Source organism: Sus scrofa, chromosome 5, assembly GCF_000003025.6.
Source record: "Sus scrofa isolate TJ Tabasco breed Duroc chromosome 5, Sscrofa11.1, whole genome shotgun sequence".
NCBI classification, from domain to species: domain Eukaryota; kingdom Metazoa; phylum Chordata; class Mammalia; order Artiodactyla; family Suidae; genus Sus; species Sus scrofa.
Genome location: NC_010447.5, coordinates 73,351,279 through 73,373,558, shown reverse-complemented (window position 1 = coordinate 73,373,558; position 22,280 = coordinate 73,351,279). Strand labels below are relative to the sequence as shown.

The 22,280-nt window shown below is 40.1% G+C and overlaps 1 protein-coding gene across 4 annotated transcripts in view; it reads left to right on the top strand.

Moving 5' to 3' along the window:
• Window positions 1–22,280, top strand: part of GXYLT1 (glucoside xylosyltransferase 1) — a 134,195-nt gene that overhangs the window by 34,801 nt on the left and 77,114 nt on the right. The window contains exons 6-9 of one of the 4 annotated variants that reach the window (XR_002344160.1): window positions 335–458; window positions 1,036–1,208; window positions 6,369–6,517; window positions 8,994–9,118. Coding sequence is in view for 2 of the 4 variants with exons in the window: in XM_021092538.1 (XP_020948197.1) it covers window positions 335–458; window positions 1,036–1,208; window positions 8,994–9,155 (459 nt within the window). In the remaining 2 variants the exon portion in view is untranslated. Of the gene's footprint in view, window positions 1–334; window positions 459–1,035; window positions 1,209–6,368; window positions 6,518–8,993; window positions 14,796–22,280 lie in introns of those variants that run through there. The other 3 variants (XM_021092538.1, XM_021092539.1, XR_002344161.1) reach the window with 3 other exon arrangements.

The following is a 22,280-nucleotide window of genomic DNA, read 5'->3' as shown; positions in this document are numbered from 1 at the left end:
CAACCGTGTGACAGAGACACAGGTACCAGGACTGCCTGCTTTTTAAGATGAGGTCCCAGTCATAGCATTTAAACTATCATCTACTTTGCCTTTCCTTCCTGACTTCTCTTAGTTTTATCACTTCTTCATGCAGCTTCAGAGATCTTTAACTTCTCCACTCTGGCTGGACAGCCTCACATTTAGGTTTACTGTAGGGTCACTTGGTTTTGTATAAAAGAAGTTTACGCTTCTTGTTGCTGTTGTAACGATTGCTAAGGGGAGAATGGGGGACTGGCATCATGCTGCTGTTTTAAACCTGGAAACCCGAGAATCTTTCTCATGGTTTTGCCTCCAGAATGATATGACAACCGTGCGACTACGATGGGGAGATATACTGATGCCATTGCTTAAAAAGTACAAGCTAAACATCACGTGGGGTGATCAAGATCTGTTGAATATCATATTTTTTCATAATCCAGGTAATCATTTAAATTTATTTTATTCTCTGCATTTATAAAACATTTATTATTTAGTCAAAAGGGAAGAAATGTACTTATTTGGGTTTGGCTTATATTAATGGTTATCACTTTCTATTTTTAAGACAGGAAAACTTTTCTTGAGTATTAATTTAGTAGAAAGAGATCTAAGTGCCAAACATATTTTTTCACTATTTTACAATTTATCCTGGGAGTTCCAGTCGTGGCGCAGTGGTTAACGAATCCGACTAGGAACCATGAGGTTGCGGATTTGATCCCTGGCCTCGCTCAGTGGGTAACTGGTCTAGCGTTGCCGTGAGCTGTGGTGTAGGTCATAAATGCGGCTCGGATCCCGTGTTCCTGTGGCTGTGGTGTAGGCTAGCGGCTACAGCTCCGATTGGACCCCTAGCCTGGGAACCTCCCATATGCCATGGGAAGCGGCCCTAGAAAAAAGACAAAAAGACCAAAAAAAAAAAAAAAAATTATCCTGGAAGAGCTGTATATTTAAACTAAAAATTTTGCAAAATGTTAATTATGTGGCCTTAGGGTATATTTGCTTCTTTGTCTTCTCTTTGTATAGAGAGCCTTTTTGTTTTTCCATGCCAATGGAATTATCGACCAGATCATTGCATATATGGAAGCAATTGCCAAGAAGCTGAAGAAGAAGGAATCTTTATTCTTCATGGGAACAGAGGTGTTTACCACGATGATAAGCAACCAGCGTTTAGAGCTATTTATGAAGCACTGAGAAATGTAAGCTTTTTTTTTTTTTTAATGTATTTGTGGAAATACCCCCAAACTTAAAGAATTTGCATATCTTTTATTCTAGTTCCTAAGTTATAAACTCCAGCACTCCCTCCACATACAGCTTTGGCACTTGGTCTTCGGCTGGAAGGAAGAGCACTCCCTTTTTGCTCATTTATTGATCTATACATCATCAGTATGAACTCATTGATGGGTATTTTTTCCAGTGATTTATAATTCAGTACTTGCTTTAATTTATATCGATGCTGAAGTTGTGTCACATTTGGCGATTGGGAGCCCCTTTTGGCTGCCTCTTGTGCTCAGCTCATCTACTCCCATCATTATTTTGAGTACCTCCTCAGCGTCTGTCCAAACAAAATATTCCAGACTCATCTTGTTATACCTCCCCTACCTTAACCTTGAAGTTGGCTATTGTCAGAGGAACTGTGATGCCTGTTGCTGCAAGGGCGTCTTCCCTTCTAAGTCCTTTCAGTGATGAATGTAGGACATGCAAATACACACACACACTGTCATGAGCTCACACCGATGTGTCTGCTTCCATTCCTCTAGGCCTCTTCCTTGCCTTCCCCTGCTTTGCTTCTGTCTTTTCTGTTTTCTTCCGTAATTAGAATCCTATCTTCTAACATAAACCATTTCCTCTTTGGCTTACAATGTATCCTATCATACATTTAAAATAAATTTAAAAGTGCTCCATTTATACTGCCATCTCCACTCCTCTCTTCTTGAAAAACCGGCCTGCTGTAAATGTTCAGGGTTTGTTTCCAGCCCTCTCCCCTCTTCTCCTCTGCCCGCGAGATGAGGGTATGTTCTATGTTCTAAAAGTTACTTGGGTTAGTTCTTTTGAAATATATTCAAAAGAATATATTTATTTATTTGAAATATATTCATTTGAAATATAGTCGGGTTCATTTGTGTCTGTATGCTTTCAGTTTCAAGTTTTTCTCCCTCATTCTTGTTGTTTTACCTTTAATTTGATATGAGGAGTATTAATATACTTCAAAAAGTCAAAACTGTATAAGGATTTACTCAGAAACATCACTCCTTCTCCATCACTTCCACCCCAAGCCCTCCCCCATTGATTACCAGTTTCATTTTCTGGTTTATCCTCCTGTACAGACGACTCTGTGTGTGTGTGTGTGTGTGTGCGCGCGCGCGCGTGTGTGTTTTGTCATTTCCCTTTTCTTCCATGAAAGGTAGCACAATCTTCATTTGCACTTTGCTTTTTTTTTGTTTTTTACAATATTCTGGACATTTGGGCAGTTATAAATATCTTCCTCGTGCTCTTTCTTTTTAATCATTTCTATGATACTTCATTTTGTGCATGTAACCAGAGTTTATTCAACTAATCTTTTTTTTTTTTTTTGTCTTTTTAGGGCCACACCTGTGGTATATGGAGGTTCCCAGGCTAGGGGTCTAATCAGAGCTACAGCTGCCAGCCTATACCACAGCCACAGCAACACCAGATCTGAGCTGCATCTGCAACCTATACCACAGCTCATGGCAATGCCGGATCCTCAACCCACTGAGCGAGGCCAGGGAATGAACCTGCAACCTCATGGTTCCCAGTCGGATTTGTTTCCGCTGCACCATGGTGGGAACTCCTCAACTAATCTCTTATATTTGAACATTTTCCAACATTTTGAATAAAAATATAGCGGTACACAATTTTGCATATATATATGTCTTGTTAGGAGATGTATCTTCAGGGTAAAGTGGGATAAATCGATTGAAATACTGCCTGTTTCCCCTCTGTGGGGATTCTTTGCATTCCTGCCTACAATTCAAGAGACCTGTTACCCAACAGCCTTATCAGTGGGGTGTATTATCAAGCTTTAAAAATTCTGCCATTCTGAACAGTGAGAAATGGAATCTTATTTTCATTTGACTTTCTCTTTTGAGGTGAACATCTTTTTGTATATTTAACAGCTATTTTTATATCTTTTGAGGGTGAATTTTCTTTCAAATCTTTTATTTAGTCTTCTTAGAGTTTTTAAAAAAATAGCTTTATTGATAACATACTTTATATACCGCACAGTTCACCCAGGTAGTACAAATAATTCAGTGGTTTCTAGGATGTTGTCAGAGTTTATGGTCATCACCATGAGGGAGTCTGGGTTTGTACTTCCCGCCTCCCTGCCATTTGTTGCAAGATATTAGTCCTTTTTCTGTGATATCTGTTGTAAATATTTTCTCCCAGTTTGAATTTGGCATTTTTTTTTTTGCCATTCAGAGGTGTTTTTTTTTTTTTTTTTTTTTAATTTTGTGTGATCAAGTTTAAAATCTTTTTTTTTAAAGTCATAATGAGAACATCTTTTCCTACCTATATTCAGGTTATAGAAATATTCACCCATATACTATTTTGTTTATTACATTTAGTCCTCTCCTTAACTTGTAATTTACTCTTTTGAGTGAGGAATAGATCTAATTTGATTTTTCCCCAAATGACTGTTTTGTTCCAATACCATTTATTTAAAAGTGTAACTGTAACTCAAAGATTTGAGGGCCTGACTTTATTGTATACTGAACTTCCATTTGTAATTTCTGGATTTTGCTTTGTTCCATTGGTCTATATCCCTTTGTGCACTGATACACATTATTTTAATTATAAAAGCTTTGGGCTGAATTTTCATATCTTTTAGGGCTACGTTCTCTTAACAGCCTGTGCTTTCAGTATTTTTCTTTTTTTTTTAATAATGATTTTTATGTTTTCCATTATAGCTGGTTTAGTGTTCTGTCAATTTTCTCCTGCATAGCAAGGTGACCCAGTCATACATACATACATAGATACGTTCTTTTTTCTCACATTATCCTGCTCCATTATAAAGGACTAGATATAGTTTCCAGTGCTATACAGCAGGCTCTCATTGCTTATCCATCTTTCAGTGTTTTTCTATCTATTGTATATTGATTTTTCCACAAATATCCACTCGTTTAGCAAAGAAACTTGGCTTTTTGTTTGGGAGTGTCTCATCTTCACATGTCAGCTTAGTGACTTGATCTTCGCTTATCGACTTAGTGACTGACAACATCCTGATGTGTTGAAACATCTTAAGAACAGGGCTTCTTCCAGGAACGTTTAATAGTTTTCTTCATACTATGGATTTTGAACATATCTTAAGTTTATTCTTACATACTGTGTCTTCTTTGTGGCCTTTGTCGATGGAGTTTTCTCTTTTAAGCTTTTACTTTATGTTGAGTTTGGGAAGAAATTATACTGGCCCTCCCAGTGCAGGTATCTGCTGTCTTTTTTTCCCCCGCGTTCTTATCATCCCCTTTGGTGTAATTAAGGTGGATTGACAGGGAGAGATGGTTATACGTCACATCGCTCTAGCTTGATGCATGAATCAGGTCTCTATGTTGGGGACCAAGACTTGAGGCCCATCCAGGTAGAGACTGGATTTATGATGTTGCTTACCGAGCTGTATTGATCACTGTCCATGCGGTAACTCACTAATACCTGGTGAGAAGGCTCTGTGACCTCTCATCTCTTGGGTAGGTGTGTTCACTGTTCTGCTAGACCGTGTCGAACCTTAGGTGGACATGAAGACAAAACATAAGTAAAATAAATAGGAGTGCTGGTGTGGTGTGTGAGGGTCCTGCGAAGAGCTGATGCCCCTGTTTGTTAAACTCTCATTTTTTTCTAATGACTGAAAACCTCTGGTCTGATAACAGCCTCATTAATAGAGATGAGGATAAAGATACTGAATTTTAGTCTATTGAGACAGAGACTGTACTGCAGCTGTGCAAAGAATGCAACAGTTTTGCCCTGAAGGGGCAGGGAAGGCCTCGCTGATGTAAAGGCATTTGAAGTGGGTCATGAAGGATGAAGAAGAGTTTGCCCAATGAGCAGACTGGGCCAAAACTGCCTGAGAAGAGTCTCAGGGGTTGCGCAAAATCCACGGAGAGGTCAGGCATTGAGCCGTTTGACTGGGGTGGTGGGTGAAGGTAGGCAGTGACTGGCCTGGCCTGGTTGTAGTGAGGATGTTCTAGGTTAAGATAAAGCTCTGCAGGGACACGAAACTGACGTTTTCTCCTGGAAATCAGTATTTCTCAAACTCGGTGGTAGGCAAAGTGCTGACAGCCTTGAAGGCTACAGTTTTAGTGTATTTGCCAAGTTTCTTGTTCATTTTCACGTAGCCGACCTTATATGCCTGCAGAAATCAATATTGTATTTTAATAATGCTTTATCACGGGTCGTCAAGAAGTGATAAAAATGATGAAAGGTACTTTTGGGGTTCTGAGCCTTTGCTGGATAGAGAAGAAATGCCTTCCTATAAGATAAGATTTCTTTGAGCTTTCAAAAAAACCCCTCATTATTAAGGAATTAAATCTTACTAGTTCTTGTTGTTCTTTAATCTTTTATAAATATATACTTTTAAAGAGTTGGGTATTGGTTTTAAGCTGATTAATTACACTTGATTTTTAAAAAACATTTTAAAAATGATTTCAAATACTGAAGTAATTAATGTTTGTTTGGGGTCTGTATTCCTAGCTGTATCTACCCATTTCTCAACTTAATGAAGTTAATCATTCTTTTTTGGTGCTCTTGGTTAGTGTTTTTATCTTTCCTTATCTATAATTCAATGAGAAGTGTAATTTTTAAAAGAACTGCACTCAGACAAGGGTATTTATGCAAGTCAGATTAAAGCTTGGTCCTAGCCATTGAATGCAGTGAACTGTAAGGGGATGAACCCTCTTTAAAATGTAAATGCATGGCTCTGTCTGCCAGCAAATCAGTTTTTACAGTCCATACATAGTTGTTAAATATTATCTGTCGAGCGAATAAATAAGAGTAAAAATTACAGATTCGCAATGGGAATAAAACATTTTATTGCTCTGCAAGGTATTTTTCTGCTGCTTGTATTTCATTTTGAGTTGCTAGATTACTTGGTGTTTCTGTTAACTTTGATTTACTTCCCACCCTTCTTCTATTTGCATAAGTCTCTCTGCCAGGGAGTCCTGACAGTTTCTATCTGGCAGGACCTTGTGTATGGTTGGCATTCAGCATTTGTCACATTGAACTGCCTGCCATTCTGGTCTTTGAAAATGCCATGTTTTCTTTGAAAAAAACATGTCCTATTCTTTGAAATTGCTTCAAGTTACCTAATTGTGGTCATCACAGGCTCACTGTTTATTTGCTACCTTCAGCTGACAAGCATATATATAAAGCATGACCTTCTGAAAGTTGGTGTCCTGGGCATGCTGCCAGTGGAGAGGGAGTGATTCACTCTGTCAGGAAAGCTTTTCAGAGGCGCTGACCTTGGGCTGAGCTGGAAAGAGGAGTCCCAAGCTGACAGGTGAGATGCAGACAGATCAGGTGTCGTGCCCACTCTGGCAGGAGGCCTGCAGTCAGGGACGGGCTCGCGTGGCCTCTGGGAAGGGGAGCGTCTCGATGTGCGTTCTGTGCTGCTGCGCTTCTACTGGACGCTGTGACCGGTGCAGGCCGTGACTTCGGGCTGTGTGTAGAGTATGTAGAGGGGTCATTTCGGTAATGTATCACCTTCTCTCTTAAAGGTCATGTTCCATGGTGACTAAAAGAGCTCTGATTCATGAGGCACTGTTTCTCATCAAAAGGCTTTCCTAGTGAAGGGGAAAAAATTTAACCACAAACGCGGATTTAAATCACGTGAAAGTGAATGAACGGAGTCTCAAGTATTCCCGGGCATTACCTTTTAAACGCCCTTTGTAGCATTTTCCTTTCTCGTCATTGTATCGTAAGGAGATCGCATTCAGTCTTCCCATTATTACTTGCCTCTCAGCCACAGTTGTCCAGGTGCGTTTTTTATACACATTGAAATGTACACTTGACAGCAGCACTTAATACAGGTGATAGCCCTTGACAACTTGACCTTCTTCAGCGTGGCTGCCGCTTTTGATCCTAGACAAAGGTACACCTGTCTGTATACAGCGCAGGTTCCCACTGTTAACTGAGCTTCATCTTTTAACAGATTTTGACACGGACTGGGCACAGTTTTGCTTGCTTTTTTGGATAAGCCGTGCTGTGTGGTTGTAAAGCTCTTGATTTTGGAGCCGAGGTGGAATCCTGGCCTAGCACTTACAAGCTTTGTAACTGGGAACATTTTCTCTCCCTGCCTCAATTGCTTTTCATTGTAAATGGTGATAATTGTCTGTCCTGTTTCATAAAGTTGGTGTGAGGCTTAAGTGCTTTAACACATATAAAGCTCTTGGAACAGTGCCTGGCATGTAGGAAATGCCATCTTTTTAAGCAGGCCAGCCAAATCCCTGTGTGCTAGCTGTTATTATTTTCATTACATTCTTCCTATTTAAGCCTCTTCTCTTCTCTCTCTCTCTCTCTCTTTTTTTTTTGGTTTTCAAAATAACTGAAGATATGTATCTTCAGTATATGGGCTTAGGTTTTTAAAATCACCCTGAAAGTGAAGATTTCATGCAGTGAATGCTCACAGTTCTCTTGCAGTAGAGGTACCAAGGTTCAGGATCTCTTTGCAGTGCTACACTGACAAAATCCACTTTGTCAATTAGCATCTAAGTTAAGCCTGTTCTCCACAGACTCACTAATTGTGATTCAGCTGGTGTTTTATTTCCTCTCCCTCAGTGGCAGGGGAGTGAACCTCAGGTCTTTTTTTTTTTTTTTTTTTTTTTTTTTTTACAGCACTCCCAGATTTCAGGTTCTGAATACCTTCAGGAGCTTGCATTTTTCACTGATTTCAAACTTCTCCCATAAGACGTTCTATTTTCAAGTCCCATCAGTCTTTCTAATTAAAAATATACTTAGATGCAAATAGTCAAAAAATGTACCTAGTGAAAAATACTGGGATCTCAGGTTGTTTCCATTTCACCAGCACTGCAGTGTTTTCCACATATATTCCTTGGGACAGTTATATATCTGATGGTGAAAAAGAGCCTGGTAAAAAGTGCATTTTGGAATTAGTGGGCCGAGCAACACCCAACAGCTATATTTTATGTTTTACTCTTTATGGTTTTGGGGGTGCTATTGTGAATCCCCACCAAGAGGGTGTGGTATTTAGCAGTTCTCAAGCAGTTTCTCCTTGGGACCCTTTTGTGCAGTTGGGGTCTTTGGGAAGCGCTGAGTTGTGCTTGCGTCTGGCCTCCCTCCCCGCGTGCCTCCATCCACTGCTTTCCAGTCTAGCCTCAACACTTCTCAGAGCCGTTTTTGGCATTTCTCTCCGATGCCTTCAGAGCTTCCGCTGTCATCACGTACCTGTCAGTATCTCTGAGTCTTCTCTGCCCTTGCACGTATTCTCGCCTTGGTTTGGAGTGTCCCGCCGCCATCACCTCTTCTCCGAAAGGCTCTCCCTGCCGCCCTCAAGGATTCACCACGACTTTCTCCCTCCTCTAGTGTGAGATCCTGTTCTTTTTAATTCACTAAAATTATTTGTGGGCCGCATACTTTCTGTGAGACTTTAAATGGAGGTTTTCAAGAGATCCCATTGTGGTTCAGCAGTAATGAGCCCGACTAGTATCCATGAGGATGCGGTTTTGATCCCTGGCTTCACTCAGTGGGTTAAGGATCCACCATTGCCATGAGCTGCGGTGTAGGTCATAGACACAACTTGGATCTGGCATTGCTGTAGCTGTGGTGTAGGCCAGCAGCTGTAGCTCTGATTTGACCTCTAGCCTGGGAGGTTCCATCTGCTGCGGGTATGTTCCTAAAAAACAAACAAACGAATAAACAAATGAAGGTTGTCAGTATAAAGTTGATTGAAGAAGTTGTTGGGAATGTAGGTAAATTTAGAAATGTACAATGTTTGTCTTTTTATTTTCTTTCTCTAGTGTTCTTTTGAAGATGACAACATCCATTCCTTATTAAAGCCTTTAGAACTGGAACTACAAAAGACAGTGCATACATACTGTGGAAAAATTTACAAAATATTTATCAAACAGCTGACAAAAAGCATACAAGACCGTTATGATAGACCACCAAAGGAAAGGTGATTCGTGGTGACCGCTAAATGAAATGAATTAAAACAGCGAAATTTCAGAGCATATGTTTGAAGGAATAGTCTTGGATGAAGTGTTTAGGAAAGAATTATTCATCTTCAGAATAATTTTTTTTTCCTGAAGAAGTTAAATGAGCAATATATTCACGTAATGAAGAATAAGTTAATATCTTAGACCCCAAAAAGAAGTTACTTTTGGTCTCTGATGTTTTGTAATGTTTCTTTGTTATCATTCCAGTATTGATGAAGATATTATTGAATGGTTTTAGCCTGCAGACATGGGTTGACTCTTATTCTCAAATGAGTAAGAACAGTAGGGGTGTATGGACAGAGAAAATGTACCTCATACACAGTGGAAACACTCAAACTGTGAGCATAGCAATAATTTTGTCAGCACTAACCTCACTTTAAATGTGCAAGAAAAAAACTTGTTTACAGGAGAAGAAAAGGTTTTGTTTCTGAAGAAATGTGATGTATAACCATTGACAATCTATGTGTGCCTTCATAAGTTTCATCTCTGTTTAAAATATTTTTGTGACAATCATGTTTAGATTATAAGTAAGCTGCACATTTAAAATTGAGCTCTATAAGAAAGAGGGAAAACAGTGAAGAATTGGGAGTTTTAGCCTCCGTGCGTATTTGTGAAATGTAGTATTTTCATTTGTATATGCTAAACGGTCTTGCCAAAAGTCAGATCTAAGATGATTAAGCCGACATTTTAGGAAATTTCTTTTATCACTTTAAATGAAAACTTTCAGCTTTACTGGGCATTCTGGAAACAATAAATATGCTGATAATAAATTGAGAACCTAAATAGTACACTTATATGACGGTGGAAAATGTGATGGACCAAAATGCATAAGCTGTGTTCTTCCCATGAGCAGTAATTGTAGTTAGAAGTGGAGCAGAAAAAAAGTGATCCATTTAAACCTTTCTCCTTCTACCTCACAATGGCTCTGCAAGATATTTTTGAAGAAGCAAATATACGTGTATAGAGCCTTACTTTAAGTAAGTTAGACAACTTTCGTAGAAGATTTGGCTTAAGAACATCACATCTGACTGTAGAAAAAGCTAGTTTGGACTTGGTTAATGTGCATATCTTCCTTTTTTGAATATCACTTAAGACAGTTTTTTTTGGTTTGTTTTTTGTTTTTTTAAATCTTGACAATAAGAAAAATATTACTTGTCTTAGTGTTTTTGGCCTCTCTCTGATATAACCATAGATTCTGAGTACTTAGCATGTACTGTGCCAGGGCGCATGCCTTGTTTCACTAAGTACTATATGGTTAACTTCTTTTCCTCCTTTTCGCATATTAATACTTAACTAGAGAAGAGCAGATCATGAAGGAAAACCATCACCTGTGTGACGGTAGTGGTGATTGGCTTTATGAAGCCACAGTGTCGTCTGTGGAGACGTGGCATAGAGCTGCCCCTCGTCTGTTGCAGTTGTCAGGGAGAGATTGAGAGCAGAAGCTGTAAGAAAGGTAGATTAGAAGTTGATAACCAGCCCAGCACTCTTGGAACAGATGCATTTAGAGAGCACTGTCTGTGTGTCCTTGGCAGAAGGCCTTAGTGACTAGAAGAACTTGTGAGCTTGTTGAAATTGAGTTTGCTGAGTAAGAAATGAGATCCCCAGAACTCTGAAGTTGGGAGGGTGTGAGGTCTTGTCTTACGGTCCCCGCATGGGACCACCGTCTGCCTGGCTCCCTTAGACTTCTGCAGGGGCCTTGACAAGAACCAGGCTTCGCCTTTGGTGACTCTGCTGCACCATATCTAGGGTGGGTCTGCAGACATTTTTTAAAATGAACAGATTGAGAGATTCCACACGAGTAGAGCGAGCAGTACAGTGGTACTCGCTGTCCAGATCAGACACATCAATAGCTTTACCACATTTGTGTCATCGTTCCCTTTTTCCTTTGTGGAAATACTTTAAAGAAGACCCCAGGCAGCATGTTATTTCATGTCTGTGAACCCTCTAGTGATGATGGCACCATCATCCCTCCTTTGGCTTCATGTTAAGACCCAGTCCTCAGGCAAATTTCCCTTATTGTCTACAATGAAAGAGTCAGAGTGCAAAATACCCACAAGGTGACTCCTTTAAACAAGCACCTCATTTGAGGTGTCAGGTAATTTGGGAACCACTGGAAATCATTTTGTCCACTTGAAAAGTTAAGGGCCACAGTTCTCAGCACAGTTGGTGGGTTATAAATGTGATTCTGAAACTTTAGATGAAGTACTTGGGGTTATTGACAAAATGTAAGTTTGTATTATTAGTAAATTCCTTAGATTTGATTTCCTTCGTGATCAGACACTCTTAACCCCATGGCCTTTAGGAGGAGTCCCTGGGACTAGGTAGCGGAGGATCATAGTTTGATGTAACCGGACTGTGCGCTGCAGTCTCCCATGTGTTGTGCCTTATTTACACTGTCACACACTCGACATTGTGCATCAGTGGGAAGGGTCTTCATCTGGTTTATGAAGACCTGACCTTGTTGAGCATTTTACCATATATTGGGTAATGGTGAAAACTTTCCCTTTAGGGACTATTTTTACCTAAGATTTAGGGTGTCACAGAAAGTCCCTAACAATATTAAAATGAGTTTTCTGAATTTAACTTTAGATGTAGGGTAACTCTTTCCTTGAGGAGTTTTAAGAAATGTGGTTCTCAGCATTATTGAGGTTAATTCTAGAAGAGCTTAGAGAACATTTTATATTTCTTTTCATAAAATGGTATCTATGCAGTTTATATGAATTACATTATATATTCTTTGCGTCTATGTGTTAGAACAATTCTGACCTCAGAACTATCTCTGGGCTACAGTGTTACCAAAGTGGAATGACTTTATAATGTAGCCAGCCTTCATTTGTATGAAGTAGCCATCTTTGAGAAACTTGGAAAACCTCTAGAAAATATATATTGTGATTTACATTTAAAAAAATACATAGTTTTTTTTTTTTTCTTTATCCTATGAAGAGTAGTTTATAATGTGTAAAGTGTCTCTGGACCCTTGAGAACCTGAAACAATATTCCTGCTTACTCGCGGCTCTCTCATCTTGCCTCCAGTAAGATACTATTGGTGTAATGGAAAGAAAACCAGACTGTGGACTAGATCTGGATTCTCTTCTTGGTTAGAGACCTGAGGCATATCATTTAACCCTGTCTCTGTCCTAAGTCTGCAAACAATCAATGTGCCCTTCTAACCTCATGAGACTCAGAAGGCATGAGTTTATGAGACCCAGAAGAGGGGATGGATTGGAAAGCGTGCTGCCTGGCTGAGATCATGCCCCACCAGGGTTATTGTTCCAAGTTCTGTTTTGCTCTATTGTCTCCTGTACACATCATTCTGTTTGAGGCTGAATGTGTCCTGACATGTGTTATATCTCCAGTATGAATTTGTAAGGAAGAATTTTTAAGGAAGAGAAAGCAGAGAAGAAAAGAATGGTGTTAAAGAATGATCAAAGGAAGAAGGAAGAGAGAGGAAGTGAAAAAAGTGAAGAAAGAGATGGGAATAGAAGTGAGAATGGCCAAAAGCAGAGCAAGAGAAGAGAGGGGGTGAGAGTAGGGAAACTGAGAAGTAGAGGTGGAGAGAGAGAGTGTGAGAACAGTCACTTTGAGTTGTAGCCCCTGACCCTGTACCGCTGTCTGCTTGCCTTCCCGTTTCAGTGCAAGAAACTCTCCAGGGTCAGGAAGGATGCTGGCTTTCGTGGAAGGGGCATCCAGGCTCCTACCTTTGTTTGGTTTGTTGTCACTTAGTGCTGTGATTCAACATTTTTTTTTTCTTCTTAAACTGGATTCTCGTTTGTGAGCGAAGACCAGGAGAAACATGATGACATATCTTTAACATCCTTTTAGCCCTCCCAGATTTTGGGTGATGCCAGATTAACCACATTGATCACACAGGATGTCAGGGTGGAGGGACAGCCTTAGTAGATCTGAAGGGGCCCAGAGACTCACTGCAGCGGTCTTCCCAGATGATACTGCTAGGAAGCCAGGTTTAGGAACCACTGCCCTGCCCTGCCCTGAATGGCAGCTTAAACAGTACATCACATCTTTGATTCCTTAGTAGGCATACTTCAAGGCGTACTTGAAGTGTTAGGAATGGCTTCAAGAGAAGGGGGGACGGCAGGAATACATTAAATGGAAAAGCCCTGTGAGATGGTCTTCAGTGTCTTCTTTGTCAGAAGTTTATAATGAACACCTCAGTGTTAATTAGTAGTGATTTAGCAAGACCACTGATTTTATTAAATAACCTTTGGTTCCTTAGAGTAAATAGAGAAGAAAAGTAGGGGTGCAGGGTGTCAGGTGTGGGGCCAGTTACCAGTTAATTAGATGTAATTTCAGGTGTCTTAAAACAGTTGCCTTATTGCATTTTGATATTTATTAAAATTAGATTAAATAGCGACTAGTACTGTAACGGTTATCCTTTTATACATTGCCAAAGCAACCCTTTTTTGCCTATTGAAGTCTGGCTAAACTTGTCCTGATGTTTGTTATTTCTTAACTCATTGAACATGAAACTAGATTTTTAAAACTAAGTTATATACACTTATGGCAGGTCTAAAAGGTGGTACAAGAAAATTTTTTGACTAAAAATGAATATGATGTTAATTCACATATCGAGCAACTACAGAACCACCTGGAATAGCATCTTGGACTAGTTCACAAATCAATGTCAAACTTACTTTTAAATGGAAAATACCTATTGTCACCTCATCTCTACCAATAATTCCAGATGTCTAATGAGATTAAACCCCGCTGTCAAAAAGAGAGCCTTTGAAAAAAATACGGAAAAAGAAAGAAATTTCTAATACTGTGAAAGCTGTTTGAAGGGTCTGTGATGAAACATTTTAATATCAAACTCAAGAGCTGATGTGGAGCCTTTGACTCTGTGTGGTTTTCATAAACAGTCTGAATTTGTGAGCATATTCAAACTACACAGCATCATAGCACCTCGTTACAAAAAGTGAAGAGAAGCAACAGTGTACCTTCCATTTAAAAAGTACGTTGACGTCGACTATGATGGAAAGTAGCTGTTTTCCACCTGTATGTAAAATCTTCAGGGAATATTGGAATGTTACACAGAAGTAATTCAGGGCTTGTGGTGTGGCTGTGGAATGTGTCCTCTGTTCCAAACGTGGCAGAGCGCACGTCCAGCCCGCGCCCTGGCATCAGTGCTTGCGAGCTGGGCCAGTGGCTTCTGATGGATGTTGTAATGGACGATATATGAGGGAGATAGTTGGTTGTACCTGTTCCTGAAATCAAAAACTGGAAGGCGTTTCGATTTTTCACAAGTATTTTGCATAAATGTGTTAATATTTTGAGTAGTAATGGTTCTCAAGCTACAAGGAAGGATTTTGGTGTACTGTGATATGTAGAGCTTACTACTTTTAAGCTGTTTATTACCTTAAAATACTATGATTTTAGGATAACTTGGATATCTTCCTCCAAGTATTTTGTGTATCTTGACATTTATTAAAGGGAGGGTGAATTGAAGACTATAGATTTGGATGTAACCTGAGAATGATGGAAAGTTGCTTTGTTCTGTTTTGGGGGGAGTTCAAATCATTTTTTTCTTGAGAAACTTTTGTTGTTACTGAATAAACATCTACTCAATAAATGTCTAATTTCTTCAAATGATGTGTTTGAGTTATTCTAGCAATCGGAAGCAGTTCCTGAGTGGACTAGTTCAGCAGCTGAACAATGTCCTTAGAAACCTGAATACCTTCTGTCTTTCTGTTTCGTTCACACCATCTGAGCCAAATCTCCCCTGCATCCGTCTCCCCCCGCCCCCGGTGGTTAACCAACATTCAGGGTATCAAATGAGGTGACAAGGGCAAAAACGTATCTCTTTATAAGAGGAAGATGCCACCTGCCCCCATGCACTTGCCCTCATAGCCATACCAATGTCTGTGCCTGAAACAATTACTTTGCAAGGGGAATAAAGCTTTAACGATTGGCTCAGACCGTGATATGCCCCAAACTTAAACATCACCTCCCTTGAAGAGTGGCTTCACACAGGAAAGGAAATAGCAAGCAAGGTACCTGGGGGATAGAAGGCGAGGGGGCTTGGGAAATGGCTACCGGGTAGGCAACAGACTAAACATTTTACTGGCCCAAGCATTTCTTACAATGTCTAAGGAGGATCAACTTTCAGACCTGGAAAAGGGCACTTTTTCTGTGCTAGGTTGTAATTGTGCTTTAACAGCTCTCTATAATGTTAGGATCTAACAGTTCTCAGTTTTACATAGTATTTATACAATGGTTTTCTGGTCACCGGGATAGAATAAAGGGAGCTCCCCTTGTGGCTCAGCAGGTTAAGAATCCGACATAGTGTCTGTAAAGATGTGGGCTTGATCCCCGGCCTCACTCATTGGATTAAGGATCAGGCTTGGCTGCAAGCTGTGGCATAGGTCACAGAAACAGCTCATATCTGGTGTTGCTGTGGCTGTGGCATAACCTGGTAAGCTCCGATTTGACCTCTAGCCTGGGAACTTCCATATGCTGCGGGTGTGGCCATAAAAAGAAAATTAAAAAATAAATAAGAGATTATTGAGGGGTTCCTGTTGTGGCTCAGCGGAAATGAATCTGACTAGCATCCATGAGGACACAATTTCTTCGACCCCTGGCCTCACTCAGTGGGTTACAGATCCGGTGTTGCCGTGAGCTGTGGTGTAGGTTGCAGACAGGGCTTGGATCCCACATTGCTATGGCTGTGGTGTAGGCCGGTGGCTACAGCTCCGATTTGACCTGTAGCCTGGGAACCTCCATATGCCACAGGTATAGTCCTATAAAGACAAAAGACAAAAAAGATTATTGAGGTAATGACTGCTTCCAAGAGAGTTTAAAAGTTCTTCAAAATTCATGTTGAAAAGTTACTGATGGCTATTTATTAGCAATCTTTACCAGATTTTTAGCCATTTATAAGTTACAAAATGTCCTCACTGGAAAAAATTCAAACCATACAGTAGAATTAAAAGTTATGAACTAAAATGTAATAGCCCATTCCTAAGGACATTTGGTGTGTATCCTCCCCGTCTTGCTATGCACACATGCATGAGATGCACCCCGTGTGGGCTTAGTTTTACAATGGCTCCTGCTTCACACTCCTCTACAACTTTGCATATTTCACACAATACATATGACGATAGCTTTCCTTGTTGACACATTAAGTCCACCTCATTTTTTCGCTGCTTATTATGTCATAGTGGTATAGCTTAAGTAGACATTAGCACATGGACTTCTGAAGTGTGAGAGTGTAAGTAATGAGGTGGTTTTTTGGCCCGGCCCATGGCATGCAGAAGTTCGGGGGCCAGGGAACGAACCCTTGCCACAGCAACCACCTGAACCACAGCAGTGACAATGCGGGATCCTTAACCCACTGAGCCAGCAGGGAACTCCTAGGTAATGAGTTTTAACTTGTTACGGGAAATAGTAATTAACTATTTTTTCCCATTTTTCTAATTGTGATTTAAGTGTTATATAGGTGTTATTAAATTGTGAACAAACTAATGTACCTGGAAAATCAAAGTAATGAGTTTCTGCTGTGGCTCAACATAACGAACCCGACTCACATCCGTGAAGAGGCAGGTTCAATCCCTGGCCTTATTCAGTGTCTTAATGATCCAGCATTGCCGTGAGCCGTGGTGTAGATCGCAGATATGGCTTGGATCCTGCATGGCTGTGGCTGTGCTGTAGGCCGGCAGCTGTAGCTCCAATTCAACCCTAGCCTGGGAACTTTCATATGCTGCATGTGCAGCCCTTAAAAAAAAAAAAGAAAGCAAAGTAAATAACAGCTTATTAAAATTTTTTAAATTAGATGTGAAGATTTGTCAAAAATATAAATATGAAATGAAAACGTATACTAAATAATGTAATAATAAAAAATAACAATAGTTGTATGTTTCTGAGACTGGCATGCCTGTATATTGTTACTTCAGGGTTCTTTTACCTTTCCATTCTTTATTGCTTAAAAATACATTTGAAATAGTAAAATTTTTAAAAATCTATTGGTAGAAATTAACAAAATTTGACCATTAGTTTACCTGTGCTTTTATTACTGTTCTTTAGCATTTAAAATATTTTAATAGAGAAAGTTCCTGTGTGGTGCAGCAGGTTAAGGACCTGACATTGGTGTTCATGCAGCTCACAACTGCAGCACTGGTTTGATCCTGTTCCACATGCCATGGGTGAGGCCAAAAAAAAAAAAAAAAATTTAATAGGGCCACTTAACTGGTTAAAAGAGAGAGGTTTTTAATCTATTAGAACTGTGCTGTCTGACAGAAATGTAATGTAAGCACATATTTAATTTAAAATTTTCAGGGTTCCCATCATGGCTCAGTGGAAACGAATCTGACTAGCATCCATGAGGAGGTAGGTTTGATCCCTGGCCTTGCTCAGTGGGTCAAGGATCCAGCATTGGTGTGAGCTGTGGGGTAGGTTATAGACCTGGCTGGGATCAGATGTTTAGGTGCGGCCCTAAAAAGACCAAAAAAAAAAAAAATTTTTTTTTTTCTAGTAGCCACATTAAAAGCAGTAAAAGCACTTGCGATTAAATTTTTTTCGGTGGGGGGGCGCCAAACTTGCATCATATGGAAGTTCTCAGGCTAAGGGTACAGCTACCGCTGCGGGCCTCCACCACAGCCACAGCAATGCGGGATCCAAGCTGAATCTTCAATTTGCACCACAGCCCACCGCAACGCAGGATTCCGGACCCACTGAGCGAGGCCAGGGTTGGAACCTGCATCTTCATGGTTACTAGTCAGATTCCTTTCCACTGTGCCACAGTGGGAACTCCCTAAAAAATGAACATAACAAAATAGAAACAAACTTAAAGATACAGAGAATAGGGAGTTTTCTTTTTATGGCCAAGGCATGTGGAAGTTCCTGGGCTAGGGGTTGAATTGGGGCTTCAGCTGTTGGTCTATGCCGCAGTTTGTGGCAACACTGGATCTTTAACCCACTGAAAAAGGCCAGTATATGAACTTGCATTCTTATATACACCATGTGGGGTTCTTAACCTGCTGAGCCGCAGTGGGGATTCCACTATATACTTTCGAGCATTCTAATTCTGTATTCTCTGACATTTTCAATAGCTGAAGTCTTTGAGGGCATAATTTCTTACTTTGGCTGACTTTTGCTCAGGTCTGGTGTGTTTTGTAATTTTGGATTGTGATATCATGTTTGCCTGAATTTTATATGTTAATTTACTGTTTTGGAGTTTCCCAGACCAGAGTCTGAATTTTAATCCCAAATGTGTGAGGATATTTTTATTTTTTATTTTTTGCCTGCACCTGTGGTATATGGACATTCCTGGGCCAGAGATCAAATCCGAGCCACAGCTACAGCAATGCTGGATCCTTTAATCCTCTGTGCTGGGCCAGGAATTGAGCCCATGCCTCAGCAGCGATCTCAGCCACTGCAAGGACAATGCTGGATCCTTAACCTACTGCTGCACAGCGGGAACTCCAGGATATTTTATTTTTAAATGCCCTAAATTTGTGTCAAGACAGACAAATCTTGTGTTCCCTCTTTGTTGATGGGCAAAAGCTTTTTCTAGGCTTCTTTTTTACTGAGAGTGAGCTTTGGGTCTTAAACTCCAAATCTCTGTCTTTTCCAAGTTCAAGGTCTTGTTTACTGTCTCCAGGTAACCCTTAAAACCCAAGCCTTTAGATAATGGAAACTGTCAATTGCTCTGAGGCCAATAGTACTTTCAGTGTCAGCCTACAAATAAGGGTTACAACTTGCTCTTTAGTTTTGACCCTTGAGATTCCCCCCCTCCCCTTTTTAAAAATGAACTCACCTATGAATTGGAAAAGGTGTTGTATTTTATCCAGTTTTTCTAAGTATCTTATTGAAAAAAATTGAAAACATTTAGCCTTCTCTTTTTTAATTTTCAAATCCCACCTTCTCTTTCTTCAATTTTCAATACTGGTTGTAGTCCAGAATTTTCTGCATATCTTGTTCTGAAGCAACATAAAAATGAAACCTACTGTTTATTGCATGCCTTTTATGTGCTAAGTGCTTTATATTTGTGATCTCATTTTTTTGTGATCTTTACTGAAATTTTGATCACATCTTCTTGTGGTCTTTACTGCAATTTTGATCACATCACATAAATAAGACCTTGTCTGTTCTTCTCTGTGTTTATCTCTAGTGTGTATCCCATATAATGCTGTGATATTGTGACTTATAATAAGAAATATATATTTGGTCTTCACCCAGGGGAGCTCCTAAAACTCTTGGAATTTCCGAAGTGGTGAGAGTTAGTAAAGTGATCGTGTTATGTTAATTAGCTGACTTTGGGACCCCATCTAAAGATGGGGGCTGGTTGTCAGGAGAAAATGCTATGTGACTAGAGGGTTGGAACTTTCAGTCCCACCCCCTTGACCTTTGGGGAGGATAGAGGGTCTGAAGGTTGAATTAATCACCAAGGGCCAATGATGTAATCAATCGCGCTTCTATAATGGGCCTCTATAAAAACCCGAAAGGACAGGTTGGTGAGCTTGCGGAGGTTCAGGAACAGTGGTGGCCCTGGAGAGGGGATGGACCCTCTGGGCCCTCTCCCCATTCCTTGCCCTGTGCCACTCTTCTATCCATCTATTCCTGAGTTCCACCTTTTTATAAGAAACTGCCAATCCAGCAAGTAAAATGTTTCTCTGAGTTCTGTGACCCACTTAGCAAGTTAATCCAACCCAAAGAGGGGGGTTTGGGAACCTCTAGTCCATAGCTGGCGACAGCACTGGTGATAACCTGGACTTGCGATTAGCACCAGGAGGGTTCAAGGACTGTGCACTTAACCTGTGGAATCTGACGCCGTCTCCAAGTAGACGGTCAGAATTGATTTGAATTGCAGGACCCCCAACTGGGGGCAGAGAATTGCTTGGTGGTATGGGAATCCCAAATCCCACCTCCCCTCACTTTGGAACTGGGTGCAAAATCGTGGCTGGTGAACAAAGTGAGAGTAGAGTCAGAATATCAGACATGGTCATCGTGATATATAATAATTTTATTTGTCTGCTTTCTTATTTTCCTGGTCCACTATAAATTCCATAAGGATAGGGACCATGTCTACCTTGCTCTTAATTAAATTTCTAGTAACTATACAATTAGTTGCTACTGAGCACTTGAAACGTATTTGCTACAGAGACGAGTATAATCTATGTTGTAGATGATACTGTACAAATGTTCAGATAAGGGCCTGGGCCCAGGGAAGGGAAGTGACTCGTCCAAGGTTATAGAGGTAGTCGGTGAATGATACATAATAAAAGCTCAGATGCCATAGTCCCTCCCAGCTGCCATTTGGGAAGCTATTTCTTTCATTAGTTTCTGGGAAGCCAAAGTGAGTAGCTAAATCACGAAGGTGGTTTGACTAAATGATAACTGAAATAAATTCTTCACATCATTAATTTCAAATTACATCTAATTTTAATACTGGTAGGTGATTTATATTGTACAGAATGAAGGAAATTTCATAGACTTAGCGTAACAGCAAAATTTCCAGGCCCTATTTATAATACATTTTGCCAATCTATGTGCTATTCTGAAAAGTACGTAACACTTCTTTTGGAAATTATACTGTGTTCTCACCTCATTCAGAGGAACTATTAAAAATCATTGTGCTTTATGGAGTTCCCATCGTGGCTCAGTGGTTAATGAACCCGACTAGCAACCGTGAGGGTGCAGGTTCGATCCTTGGGCTCTCTAAGTGGGTTAAGGATCTGGTGTTGCCATGAGCTGTGGTGTAGGTCGCAGACAGGGCTCGGATCCCGCGTTGCTGTGGCTCTGGTGTAGGCCGGCGGCTACAGCTCCGATTCAACCCCTAGCCTGGGAACCTCCATGTGCCGCAGGTGCAGCCCTAAAAAAAGACAAAACAAAACCAAAAACATTGTGCTTTATTTCTCCCCTCCTCTGCTTTTCTTAGTCCCCGAGAGAAAGGAGATGATTGGCAAACTATTATTTTTATTGAGTCCATTTTAACAATCACTTTATTATTATTTCTAAAAAACCCACGCAACTAGCCAGTTCAAAATGTCATATTTTTAAAATCTCTGAAAATTGCCTTGCTGCCACTAACCCATTGCCATTTCCTCTTTAAGACTAGATATTTAAACCGGAGAATATTTTCTGCAATAAGATTAAACTATCAAATTGGTGATCAAAGTCGAGTGATACCACAAAGAATATCCATAACTTGGAGAAAGTATGCAGCAAGGGTGGGATTCTCACAATAGCAGAGTAGATATTGAACACTGAGCAGAAAGACCATTTTGGCTCTTTTCAGGATAAATCTGTAACAAATTGTAGGTCACTGCTGCTGTGGTTCATTCTCAGATGGAAGTTGAAATAAATGAATACGTGTGCTCTCTGAGCATAAGGTCTTTGACTTGTGGTACCCTTTTCAGTTTAGTGCTATGAAAAAAGTGATCCCCATTGTCTGAAAGAGGAGTTTTCTGCAGGGTCTGGAAAATGTTCTTATACTTTTAATGGTAAATTTTAAAATGCTGTCTACAGGGTTCTTTATCGTACAGCTGGAGGCAAAGTCCGAATCCATTTCAAGGAAGTATGGAGCCTGGAGTCTTGGATGGGTTCCCATGGTGGCCGGCACAGAGAACAGCTTTTCAATCTTTAGAGTCAGAGTGTGGGTTTGCTCATGTTAGGTTATAAATCAGTGCTACTTTAACTGTGAAAATGAAATAAAAAATATTTTGGTAATATAGATTATTTTTTAAAAATACAGAAGGAGTTGTAAGAGCTAGTATTTAGGGAGGTCTTTCGAAAAGACTACGAATGCCTTATTCATTTCCATGCCCTCCTTATGCAGAGCATGATATTACATAGAAGGCAGAGGACATCTCGTATTCATGTTTTTACCACCTCACTCCTTCCACACCTGGTCAGCCCTTTAGACATTTGAAGGTAAATACAATGCCATGAAATTTGAATTATGCCGTGGCAAGTACCACGCCATAAAGTCGGATTCTGACCTCTCCATTTTTAGGACTTGGATTTTGAAGAGGTTTGTTTTATGGGTTACTCTCTCCCTTATTTATTTATTTAGGCTAGCAAACAGCATGCATTTATTAATAATAAAATTAACATGAATACAACAAAATAGTATAT